We start from the raw sequence: 13,263 nt of genomic DNA on the forward strand, positions 1-13,263 counted from the left end.
TTGTTACAAATGAAGGATTTGGTTAAAGGAAAAGTTGAGACTTGGGAAGAAACAGAGTAGATTAGCAATAGTGATGAAAAAGAAAATAAGAAAGAAAAAAGCATCAATGAAAAATCTAAAATACACAGAAAAGAGTAGAAGAAATTTCAGAAGGAGGAAAAGAATAGAAAAGGGATGTTAATACTACTACATTAATACACTTATATATACACACATCCATACCCTCCCATACACACACACATATATACATATACATATATGTACATATAGAGAGATACATTTATAATTCAATATGTAATTAGCCTATTATCCTTCCATGACTTTCTTTGTATTTGTAAATCTAATACTCTTGTTTATTTATAGTTCATGATGAGGAAAAAATTAGCATGAAATTGGTCAACATTTGCTCTATTCAAGAAAATTTCTCAGCCTATTGTTGTACCTGCTTGATGCATTAACCAGTGTCTTCAAGCTGCTTGGGTTACGGATGAGCTTGTCCAACATGCTGACAATTTCATCAAACTTGGGTCTGCTATTTCGGTCTTTCTGCCAGCAATCCAGCATTAACTGGTAAAGAGCAGCAGGGCAGTCCATGGGACTTGGCAGACGGTATCCTTCCTCAACAGCTTTTATCACCTGAGTAAGACAAAACATTTTTTTTTTAAATCCCTAAGATGTCTACTGGGAAAGATTTTCTACTGTGCTCCTCATCCTTTTTTTATTACTGGCTAAAAGTATATAGGAGAGGTTTGTAAAGGGTGGAACAGAATCAAAACAAAATTTTAAACTATCTTATATCTATTTTAAAAATTCAGAAAACGAAACTTGTACTTTGATGTATAAGCATGATGAATGGAATTGTTGATAATTAAATATATTATTTGTAAAATTTAGTGAGATTTTTATAGGTATACATATTTCATTTTTTTTTTTTTACAGGCAATGGGGGTTAAGTGACTTGCCCAGGGTCACACAGCTAGTAAGTGTCAAGTGTCTGAAGCCGGATTTGAACTCAGGTACTCCTGATTCCAGGGCCGGTGCTTTAACCACTGCACCATCTAGCTGCCCCCATATTTCATATTTTTTTATTTATCCTTGTTCCCTAAATACATCAATATTTACATGAACTTTATCTGAATGGTATTTTTGTAAGAATCACTTAAACACAAATATATGATTATCTTAAAATAATTAATATGCAATTTTGCATCAAAACAAAGTTGTGTTCTAAATGACAATAAGTCAAAGGCTAAAGGACAAAACCATCTTATGTATCATTCAATATGTCAGAGTCTGGCTGCTTATAATCATCCACAGAGTACTACCTGGAATCTGGAATGACTACACACTTGACTTTTCAATTTATATATGCAAGAAGAAACTTATATTTCTATTTTTTGGTTGTTTTAACTATGTTCCAAATAAATAGAATATTAAATGTTAATATGGATAATTTTTAAAAATAGATTTGTTTATTCTGGAGTATAAAAATACAGATTTCAATTAGATCATGAAAAACATTTTCTAACTTAAAGCAGCATCAAATATAAATAGCAATGGACAATTGTCATGATATTCCATATTATATCCTAATTAGTGAAATTCTCCAGTCATTTTTCCTAATAATTGTTTTCCTTGGAGGAAAGTTATCACAGATAGAAAATAAATAAAAATTAAAATGTTGATATTAACTGGCCTTGGATTCAGGAGGACCTGAGTTCAAATCTGACTTCAGACACAATTACTAGCTGTGTGACCCTGGGCAATTCACTTAACCCCAATTGCCTCACCCCCCCCAAAAAAAAAAAGTAAAATCCAGTCAATGCTGTGAAGAATACTTTTTTTCTTGATATTTCCTACTTTGATTTTAAGCACACTGTTCTCTATTGGTTCTTGTCCTTTTTCTGATATTTCTTATATCTCTTTAGTTATTCTTTGTCCACCCAACCCCATCAGTCAGCAATATTATCCAAGGATTAAATTATTAAGGAAATTTTTTATAGTGTATCAACCACTGGAAATTATAATCAGATGAGAGAGTTCATTTTTTATCTGTCAGAGATCAGACTTTTCTAGATAACTGCATTTGTTGATATGTAAATGATATTTCTCCAAACACAGAATTATATCTTAAAACAACAGATATTATATGTGATTAAATATATTGTACCAATAGGAATGAGAAAAATGGGATCATGTTTCAATTAGCAGCTAAAGGACAGAAAGACTACATTGAGAAACAGTTATTATTAAAATATAAGGAAATAATAATGTCTTACATTTCAAAAGTGTTTTATAGTTATAAAATTCACATACATTATCATATTTAGTCCTTATTATGTAGCAGATGGTAGAAGAATGAATATGCCAATTTTACAGATGAGAAAACCGAAGCATACAGAGGTAGTGTTATCTTATTTAGGATGTTCTTTTATAAGTTTAAACTTTAAAAAAAGATTAGTAAAATAAATTTGAGGGATATTTTATTGTCCTCTTCAGTGTTTACATAATTGCCTGAAAGTCAGGACATAGATATCTCCAAAGGAGTAGAAAGAGTGAGCTAGAGTGTTTCTATATAGGTTTACCTGTCACTCCAGAGGACATGGCCATGAACCCTGATTGTTGATACCCTAATGAAACCAATAAGACCAAAAGTTTTCCCTGAATTTCATATAGTCCATTGTTATGTCAATTTACCTGCTACATAGAAAATTGAATTACCTTTTTTTAAAAAAGGAAAATCACACTGCTAACCTCAGAAAACAACAGACTGCTGACTGAATAGAAACAACTAAGAACAGGATTTTCATGTTGGCTATGTAAAAAAAAAATCCTACTCCTCTGGGGAGAAATTTGAAACAGGCAACAATATAATATAGAACTAATACTCATTTGGACTTCTTTTTGACTATATCTGACCATGACTTTTTCATTGACTGTGACTATACAGATTATGTGAATATAAGTAATGGACATGCACACATGCACACACACACATAGAGGGAAGAAATGATAGAATGTTGATATAAGTCTAGTTTTCTCTCACATACTCATATGATTTTTGAATTTATTTTATAATTAGAAGCTGCCTTGGTGGTTATCAAGTCCAATCCTCTTTATTTGATAGATAAATTTTGGACCCAGAGAGGCAATGAATCATGACACAATATTTTCTTAATTTGTAGGAAAGCCAAGAATACAATTTTTTTCCTGACTCCTAAATCAGTCTTTTTTCTAATGTTCTCTCTCTCTCTTCATTTTACACACACACACACACACACACACACACACACACAGGTACATGGAGTTTCCATTAGAGAGTGAGAACTGTGAGACTTTTGATAAATCATTTTGAAACTGTGACAGCACTAGAACTTTAAATCATTTTTATCACTGGTCAGTAACAACATAAAATTAATCATGAAGATTTTTGTCAGTCTGATTTTTTGAAAATTTAGGTTATTACAGGAAGGAAAAAATAAAATAAGTCAAATATGAATGGTTAGACTCTCAATAAGAAAAATTATTAAAATACCTTAATATTTTATTGGTATGCTTGCATCTGTGTACATAAGAATGCATATATGAGACAGCGACATAAATATTATAACCCCTCTAAAATCAATGTTCTAAAAAAGAAACAAAAAGTTTCCCTAACATCCGACTATTCAGAAATATTCTGAATGTCTAGATAAGAATTGCAACTGTTAAAGGTTCATTTACCAATACTTACATTTTCTTTAGAGACATGTTAAAATATCATTTCAATGGAATTACAGTTTGAATCAAGTTTGAGCATGAGATTTCCTTGTCATGATTTGGAATTTGAACCTGGGTTACATTTACACTTCACCCATCCCAACTCTGATCCTGGTTCTAATTTGTTTCTGATAATTTAAATAATACAGGAAAATTGACAAATTATTTTTGCACCAAAAGACCAAATTCTATTGGGTAATAACAGAAATAAGTTACTCATTTTTGAAGTGAATTGTCTTTCAAGTCATTCATGTCCTATTTAATCAAATCTTTCTAATGTACTTTATCAGACATCCCTGAGTCATCTCCTTGACACTTCAATGAAGGAAATGCAAACAATTAGATAAGGTTTTGCCCTTTTCCCAAGAGTAGTCAGTGAATCAGAGGTAGTGTTTGAATAAATCTTTCTAGGCTATCATTTATCCCACTGAGCCAGGTTATACAATGGATTTTCTTCTAGAAGGGTAAGAAGTAGCTATTCCATTGCATCAAAGAGTCAAGACAGATGAATTGTTCTCAGTTAATAGAAAGTACAGTAGTAAAGATTAATATTAAACCACATGGAGAAAATCTTATTACATGGAAGGTATAATTTTTAATAGCACTATAAACAAAAGTTTAACTCTCTCTTTATAAATATTACAAAAAATACTAAGTAGCACAAAATAGTTTTCAGTACTTGCTTTATGTTAGGGAGTATGCTAAGAAGAAGTAAAACTCTTGATGCCCACAAGGAGTTTACTTTTTAATGGGGGAGACAATATATTCTTTCATTATATACAGGATAAATATAAACTAAATGGCCATGGGGGCTAGGAAAGGCCTCTTGGAGAAGTTGGTACTTGAAATGAGTTATGAAGGAAATTGGGGAATCTCAGAGCCAAAGTTTGGGAGAGGGAATATTGCAGGTATTAGAGACAGCCAGGGAAAAGGCAGAGAGACAGATGGAGCATCATATGTGAGGAACAGCAAGTACAACAGTACAGCTGGATTATAGTATGTAAAAGAGAGCAATGCAGTAAAACAATGGAGAAGATAGGAAGATCTTTCTATTAGGGAAGATAAATACAACTAATATCCTACTTCTAATATTTAATTGATCCAATCATTTTTGGATCATTTTGGTTTTCCTTTAAATGATGATTTGAGTGCTTTATGTCTTTAGTATGAGAGTGGATGGAGTGGGAGAATTTCACAGCGGGAAGGCCAAGAATGCAGAGAAAAGAATTCTGGGGTTGAGTTGGTCATTTATCATGGCATCATGTAGCTCATTACCCTTACTGAGGATTTCATCATGAAACTACAGGAATTGTAATCCCATTAGGTCTACCATCTCTTATTAAATTTGTTAGTCTGAAGCAGGTTTTTTTTTGGGGGGGAAACAAGTTTTTCTCAGAGTTAACAAAGTAAAAATGGGGGTATCCAATGAGGGTAGAAGAGAGTCTGGCACCAGTTCAGCATACCCATGCTATATTTGAAGTACTGTTGTAAACTATTCATGTTCTTGGCATTGACACTCAAATCAATAGTGTTAACTCAATTTAGAAAGTGCTGCCTCTTCTGGCAAAACATAATAAAGGGCATAAAGAATCTGTAATGTTCAGATATTGCTTCCTTCAGGATATGTGGACATGTGCTTAGAAAATCAACTATTAGTAGAAAAGGGAGCTGCTGAATCTCTGTGGTTTAAGCAGAAAAGGAAATATCACAGAACATGCACTTTTCTCAACAATAGTTATTCAGGGGTATAATTGATGAGACTAAGCTTCAGTATTCTGCTACATGTAATAAATTTAGACTTTCAACAAACTAGGATTTTAGATTACTTAATAAAGATTAAACAAACCATGTTGCAAATTCTATTAATTCATTAGTGTGCACTCCCCATACCTACACAGATGGTTTATTTTAGTATATAATTTCTATCAGTTTCTTTCAGTATAAAAAAAATATATGACCTGATTTCTAACACTCTAGATATAAGGTTCAAGGTACTCTTTGAAATATAGACATTTTTGGTGCCCATTCAGGACAGGTATCAAAAGTGTTTTCAGCTTGATAGAGTATGTCATAGAATGCATATAGCATATATTCATACAGGGTCATGAATTAATATGTACAAACAGTTCTAGCAGCAATTTTTGTAGTGGCAATGGAATGGAAAGTAAAATAATATCTATTATTTGTAACATGGCCAAAAACAGTATGGTATATTAATGTAACAAAATATTATTGCTCTGTGAAAAATAATGAAAAGGATGGTTTTAGAGACAAATATAAGTAGCAATGTGTGAACTGATACAGAGTGAAGTGAGCAGAACCAGGGTCACCTCTGCTCCATCATGGCTATTTGTATAGCTTTACAGTTTTAGCAAGTTATTATTACTTCATGTGATACTTTCTGACATCTTGTCTTCCATATCTTGTTAAGTCACATTTATATAGTAATTCGAAATTAACAAAATGTTTCCTTCACAAAAATTATTTGAGCTGAATGTTTCAAATAGTATTATCACAATTTTTTGTGTGTGAGGCAATTGGGGTTAAATGACTTGCCCAGGGTCACACAACTAGTAAGTGTTAAGTGTCTGAGGCTGGATTTGAACTCAGGTCCTCCTGACTGCAGGGCCAGTGCTCTCTCCACTGCACCACGTAGCTGCCCCTATATTATTACAATTTTACAGATTAGAAAACTGAGACGCAGAAAAGTTAAAGGACTCCCAGAAAGCCATATGGCTAGCAACAAAATGGGTCTCACAATCAAAATAAGGTCTATAAAAGTCCTAGAAAAGAAAGCTTGTGACAGAAAACTTATCAATTAAATTGTATTTCCTTAAAAGTGCTTGAACAATTGCAATCAGTTTTGCCCAAATCCAGCAGCAGAGACCAGTTTTCCAAAGGGAAAAAACAAAACAAAAACAAAGGCCTGACTTCAAATCTCAGCTTTTATAAGCTATGACATTTAGGGCAAATCACTTAAGTGTGAAGTTTTCTCATCTGTCAAATGAGAGGATTGGACTATTCGGTTTTCGAGATCCCTTCCTGTTTAGATATATGTTACTATAATTACTGACTGAAGTGGAGCTAAACATTATTGTTACACAATTGAATCTTCTTATGAAAATAAATTTTATGCATTTAAAACATGCTTTTTCATATAAAGGAATAATAATTAATGAAAATAGCTAAATAATTTTATCAAAGGAAGAAAGGCATGTGAGAAAGCAAACATTCTTGTTTTTCAAATCATTTTCAAAAATAAAATGGACCAAAAGATACATACATTTGATAACAAAGGGCTATGCAGTACCACTTGATTTAGTACTTACATCTTGATTGGTCATTTCCCAGTATGGTCTCTCTCCATAGGAAACCACTTCCCACATCACAATTCCATAACTCCAGACATCACTGGCAGAGGTGAACTTGCGGAAAGCAATGGCTTCAGGCGCAGTCCATCTGATTGGGATTTTTCCTCCCTAGGAAATTTAAGTACTTATATAAATAAGTAAAAGCCCACATTTCTTAGAGGTATCTAGGGATACAGTTTCCTCACCTGAAAGACTTTGGAAAGAGATGTCGAATTGTAAAGTAAATCTCTTTGACAGTATTCAGTCTCTTCCTGCATTCCTTAGCCTATGAGCACTTGTAGGCTGACTACTAATTACCCTATCCAGAAAGGATTGTAGTTTTATATTCTGTTTGAACACCAGAGCACATGTAGGATCCATATCTCAATTATATTGCTTTGAATGGTGGCCATGAATAAAGGAAGGCAGGCAGTCCAAGAGGTCAGTAAAGAATCTTTTTATAATGTTCAGATAAAGACAAAGAGAATACAAGTGATTTATATTCCCTTCTCTCTTCCTACCTTCAGTTCACAAGGATTGAAAATTAAATATCCAGAGGTTTGTGTGATCCTTCACATCTCTTTAAGGAGCTTAACTGGAGGCAAAGATATGCATGAAGGCCAGATAAATGATGATATGGGTCAGGGGTAACTCTCCCTGAAAAGCTAAACTAAAGGATGGACACACCTTTAAGTAAAGTAACCTTTAGGTAAGGGACATAGATATCTTTAAGTAAGGGAGCTAAGCCTATTAGGTGTGGTTGTTGTTTGATGAATGCCAAGGGACAGAGATAACTCCAAAAGTCAGGAACACTACCCTTAACTCAAGCTTTACCCACCCCCAAAGGGAATTTTCCATAATCAGGTGGTCCCTCCATCTGTCTCTCCACCATTTGTCCTCTATAAAGGCATTGACCTCCCTTCTGCTCAGAAGAAATGTGCCCCAGAGAATCATTTTGTCTCTAAAACATTTTCTCTCCTCAAGGGAAGTCTTTGACTTCCTTCTTGTTCACTTTCTCTAGTGCCAAATTAAATGCTATTTTATTCTATTTGGATTGTGGGTGAGAGGGTATAATTCATTAAAGAGGAATACTGGGGCAGCTAGGTGGCACAGTGGATAGAGCACCGGCCCTGGAGTCAGGGGTACCCAAGTTCAAATCCGGCCTCAGACACTTAACACTTACTACCTGTGTGACCCTGGACAAGTCATTTAACCCCATTTGCCTCACTAAAAAAAAAAAAAAAAAGAGGAATACTGAAGGACCACCACCATTCCATTTATTTCCCTATGACAATGAGAACAGATATTATGATGGGTGGATGGGAAGTCCATGCCTATGTGCACACACTTGGTTTATTTCTTCTGGTTTTATATTTCTGTCACAGCTTTGTGTGTGTGTGGGGGGGGTAGCAAATTGGATATTGTCAGATAAAAGGAAATAGGAATGAAACCATGAGAAAAAGATTACCAAGTTATTCATTAAAAAAAAAAATTTACATGCTAATTGCAATGCATGGTATTTTTTAATGCCCCTCAGTTTCAGAGGAAACAAATGTCATAATTGTGTCTAGTTCAAGCTAAAAAACTTTTCCGAATTCCAAAAAAGGGAAAACCTAGAAAACAGAAAGCTGCCTCTTGCAATTTTTTGTTTTGTTTTTATTTTTGAGTTAAAGAAAGACATCCAGAATTTCAAACATTTGCTTAGAAAAAGGGCCAACTACACTCAAATCAAAAAGCAAAGAAGACAAGAAGAAAAAATGTTTAAAAATACGTGCTAAAAAAGTGCTTTATAAACCATGACCCTAATATATATCCAGAAACTTTTGAGGGTATCCCACTCATTTCCAGATGAGAAGGTTGACAGTCAAAGCTGTCAGAGTCATGCTTTGGGAAAGTCATGAAGGCTTGTGTTTGCCTCCTCCTCCTTAAAGCCACATCCTCAAATGAGCTTTTACAAAGGATTTTTTCCACAAATTTTGAAAAAGAATTATTCTGCAATAATACTTGTTTTCATATAATTTCCAGATGACAATTTATTCAATTACATATTATGCAGACTCTCACTTTTTCATTGTAAAGATTTTTAAAAGACTATTCCTCATTAACTAAGACATAGGTACGCACACAAACACACACATATCCACACACACAGAAACAAACACACATACAGGGAGTGGAAGATATGGGTAAATAGTGGGGAGATTTTTGTTTTTTGGTAGAAGTTTTCCCAACCAATGGATATTGGCAACTCATTTGCATTTAATATTTTCAAAGCATTGCTTAAGGCAGTGACAAAGTTTAAGGGTATAGTATATGGTTATATCTGCTTCACCATAACATGAATCATTTATATTTATTTATATGTTATTTGTGTGTCATATACCCTGTGACATTATTTTCTAAAAAGGACAGAGATCTATCTTTTTAGTTCCCTCAGTGGTTGCAGCACAGAGTTCTGCAAATTAGATGCTTAGTAATATATGCTGAATCAAACTGAATTGATCTCTGAGAATCCTAAGAATATAGTTAGGATATCCATTGGTTATTCATTCAAATTAAGAATCTGAGATCACCTTAATAACTCATCTTTCTATAGTATTTCTATTTTTTAAAAATTCTTTAAATGCATTATTTCTTTAAAAGGTGTATAAACTTCATTTAGAACTATGAGACATGAAATAAATGTGGTTACTAGTTGAAACGTGTTGGTCTAAATTTTCAGAAATCCATACCATATCTGCTTAGATTTCAATTTACTGTGAAATGAGCGCAAAATTACATCTATGAGTTCATAGAATAAAGTGACTAATGGAATTCAGTATGGTTCCACTAATACCACTCTGGAAAACTTAGAGACAGAGACTTAATAAAAAAATAATGGCTATAATTTTAACAAATGAAGGTCCACACTATATGTATATCCAATGGGAAAATGGAAAAACAATATAGGATGTGGTAGAGGGGAATGGCATACAAGATTTCTACTTGCAATGCTTCCTACTGGAAACCCTATAATCTCTACTTTCTAAGCAATCAGTGGCCTTGATTCAGCATAGAAATGTACTCATCCTCTTAGCTCAAATCTTACTCTAATAGAACTGCTAAGAAAAAAATCCATACTTATTTCTTTTGTGGCACTGTCTCCCACTATAAGGCAAATTGAAGAATTAAATCAAGGAGCTAGATAAAATGGGTCAAAATTGCCTTTTCCTAAAATACTCTGTTAATTAAGATAAAATGAGAAGGATATAGAGTCATAATAAAAATCAGCTCAGTTGTCATATTTAGAAATTTTTATACGTGATTGATATAATGGGAAAAATATTGAGATAAGTGAAATGAAATGTAAAGGAACTTTAAACTAAAAGAACATCACAAAGGGTGGTAGACAATCATATACTTTTTTTTTTTCAATAAAGGAGGGATGGTTTTAACAACCCTTAAATGGATTCTTTCTCCAAATATGTCTACCTACTCTTTCATGGGATTTGGTTTACATAGATGATATAATGAAGTTTATGAATTTAAAAAAAAAATCCTGACATTTATTTATTTTGGGGGGCAGGGCAATAAAGGTTAAGTAAGCATCAAATGTCTGAGGCCTATTTTGAACTCAGGTCCTCCTTAATCCAGGGACAATGCTTTATTCACTGTGTCACCTAGCTGCCCCCCCCCCAACACTTTTGATTTGGTCTTTGGGAACTGAATGATGCTGAAAGGTGATATTAAAAGAACACCTGAAGGATTAACTTTAAATGCACACATAGATATATAGATATAAATACACTTTAAGTAGTAGAGAAATGCAGGCATTTTTCTATAGTAAGGCATATTTTTGGCTAACATCAAATTGGTCTACCTAGCTTCTTTTCTAGGAAAGCAATAGGGACTTATTAATATTTAATATGTTAGTGTGAATGGAGATTCATGGCTGGAGGTTTTTTTTTTTTTGTAAGATAACTATATAAAGGACAACACGTTTTTCAGTGACATTAATTATAAACATATAATATCACAGGACATTCCTCCAAGTAAATTAAAAATCTGCTGGCATAAGTTCATTTGTTGTCATATTACAAAAGTATATATGTTTTGTTCAAATTATTGCTATGCTTTAAGGCAAATAAAATTTTTAAAATACAATATTCATAATTTCTTTTAGTATAATGGTCCAGGATTGATTTTTCATATTATCAATACTGTTAGAACTTACCCGTGTGGTGTATGCTGCTTCAGGGTCATCTTCTAGTACTCTGGAAAGTCCAAAATCAGAAACTTTGCATACAAGGTTACTGTTGATTAGGATATTTCTGGCTGCAAGATCTCTATGCACATAGCCCATGTCAGAAAGGTACTTCATTCCAGAGGCAATGCCTCTCAGCATTCCTACTAGCTGAATTACAGTAAATTGTCCATCATTTTTCTGGAAAGATAATGAAATGTTAGTTTTACATGGAAATATTATGAGCAAATCATCAGTTTTGGGGGTGTCAGGGCTGCAGTGAATAAAAACTATTACAAATCTTACCTTTAAAAACGTATCTAAAGAACCATTTTCCATATATTCTGTCACTATCATTACTGGTTTACCTAAGGAAAAAAAAAAGACATGTACATAGTTTTAATTTCATATGCCATTGAAGATATATAGATTAGAAAAATATGCCCCTTTGCATTATAACCAGGTCATACTAAGGAGTGTGCTTTAAACTATTTTAGAAATATTCATTTATTATTGATTTTTGATATTTTATAAAAGTTCAATTTTAATATAATAATCAATTAATTAAAATTAATAATATGTTGGGTGCTATGGGAGCTGGGTGTGTTTGGAGAGATTGAGGGGATATAAATATATAACTTTCATATATTAGTATTTAAAATTATTACACTACCATTATTGATATATCACAGTATGTAGCATTAAGTCTTAAGACAATTCAAAATGATATATAGTCTATGGTCTTATAGGACAGTTCAATAGTACTCATTTATTTTTTCAGTGAATCTGTATTGTGACCCTAACATCCATATGCCCAAAAAGCCAATCCATAACTCCCTAAATACATTTCTGGCTTCAGCGCTTTCCTACAAGGAACACTTCCAACTGAAGTTTTCATTTTCCTTGATGCCTCCTACCTCCATACAATTATTATTGAAATTCTTTCTATTTAAAATATGCTTACCCCACCTCTGTCCACCAGTATCCTAGTAACACCTGAAAATTAAGTTCAAATTCTACCTTTTCCATGTAATATTCACTTATCTTCTCCAAGGGAAATTGATGTCTTCTTTCCCTTAGATACTTTTAAAAAATTAAGTGTTTTCTTAAAAACTCTATTCAAACTTATTTCAATAGAGGAAGTCTTTTTGCCTTTTTCCCTGTTATCTATACCACTCATATAACAATTGGAAAATGTTTTCTATTGCATTTGTTCAAATACTTATCTTATATAACCTATTAGATTATCAATTCTTAGACCTTTTTTTATATGTTTATATCCTCTGGAGCAGCTTGTATGGTTCCTTGAACATAGGGATTGCTAAATGAATGCAAAACTATTGAATTAAAAGTTAACTACATTACCCAGAAAATTCTTAGTCTGATGGGTAGTATTTAACATGGGTAATTATTCTTGTTCCTTGATGTCAACAGCATAGTATTTTAAAATAAGGATTGTTCTACCTCTAGAACAAATTCTTTATGTTTTATACAGCAGAAAATGACATGTTAACTTAAATATTTTGCTTTTAGGGAAAGACATGGTGAAAAAAATGTAAATGTATATACATGTACATTAACACACATGCTATTTAGGCTATTTATATAATAACAATAAATACCGAGGGCATGTTTAGACAGAAAAACATTATTGTTCTCCTAGGTCAATTAATCTCAATATGTAAGAAGAAATTATATATGATCCATGAAAATATGCATGTAAAATCACAAGCTAATCACTAATGCACTATAGATTATTTCCTGTTATTTACAGGAAAATATAAAGCTTCCTTGCTATTTAATGAATTCACACCAGAGAATGCTTGTTTATGGAGGTCATCACTGCCAGAAATTAAAAAAAACACAACACCAAGATGAGTATTATAATATTTAGATATAAATAAAAGTTACATATAAATTTAAGCATTTCCA

General features: G+C 32.7%; 1 protein-coding gene across 10 annotated transcripts in view; it reads right to left on the reverse strand.

The window, feature by feature from the left end:
- Positions 1-13,263, reverse strand: part of EPHA5 (EPH receptor A5) — a 522,081-nt gene that overhangs the window by 20,810 nt on the left and 488,008 nt on the right. For all 10 annotated transcript variants that reach the window (XM_043970528.1, XM_043970532.1, XM_043970530.1 and 7 more), the window contains 4 exons: positions 11,638-11,699; positions 11,323-11,532; positions 7,089-7,238; positions 443-636 (listed from right to left, as the gene is read on the reverse strand). In XM_043970528.1, the coding sequence (XP_043826463.1) occupies positions 443-636; positions 7,089-7,238; positions 11,323-11,532; positions 11,638-11,699 (616 nt within the window). The remainder of the gene's footprint in view (positions 1-442; positions 637-7,088; positions 7,239-11,322; positions 11,533-11,637; positions 11,700-13,263) is intronic.

Source organism: Dromiciops gliroides, chromosome 6, assembly GCF_019393635.1.
Source record: "Dromiciops gliroides isolate mDroGli1 chromosome 6, mDroGli1.pri, whole genome shotgun sequence".
In the NCBI taxonomy this organism is placed as follows: domain Eukaryota; kingdom Metazoa; phylum Chordata; class Mammalia; order Microbiotheria; family Microbiotheriidae; genus Dromiciops; species Dromiciops gliroides.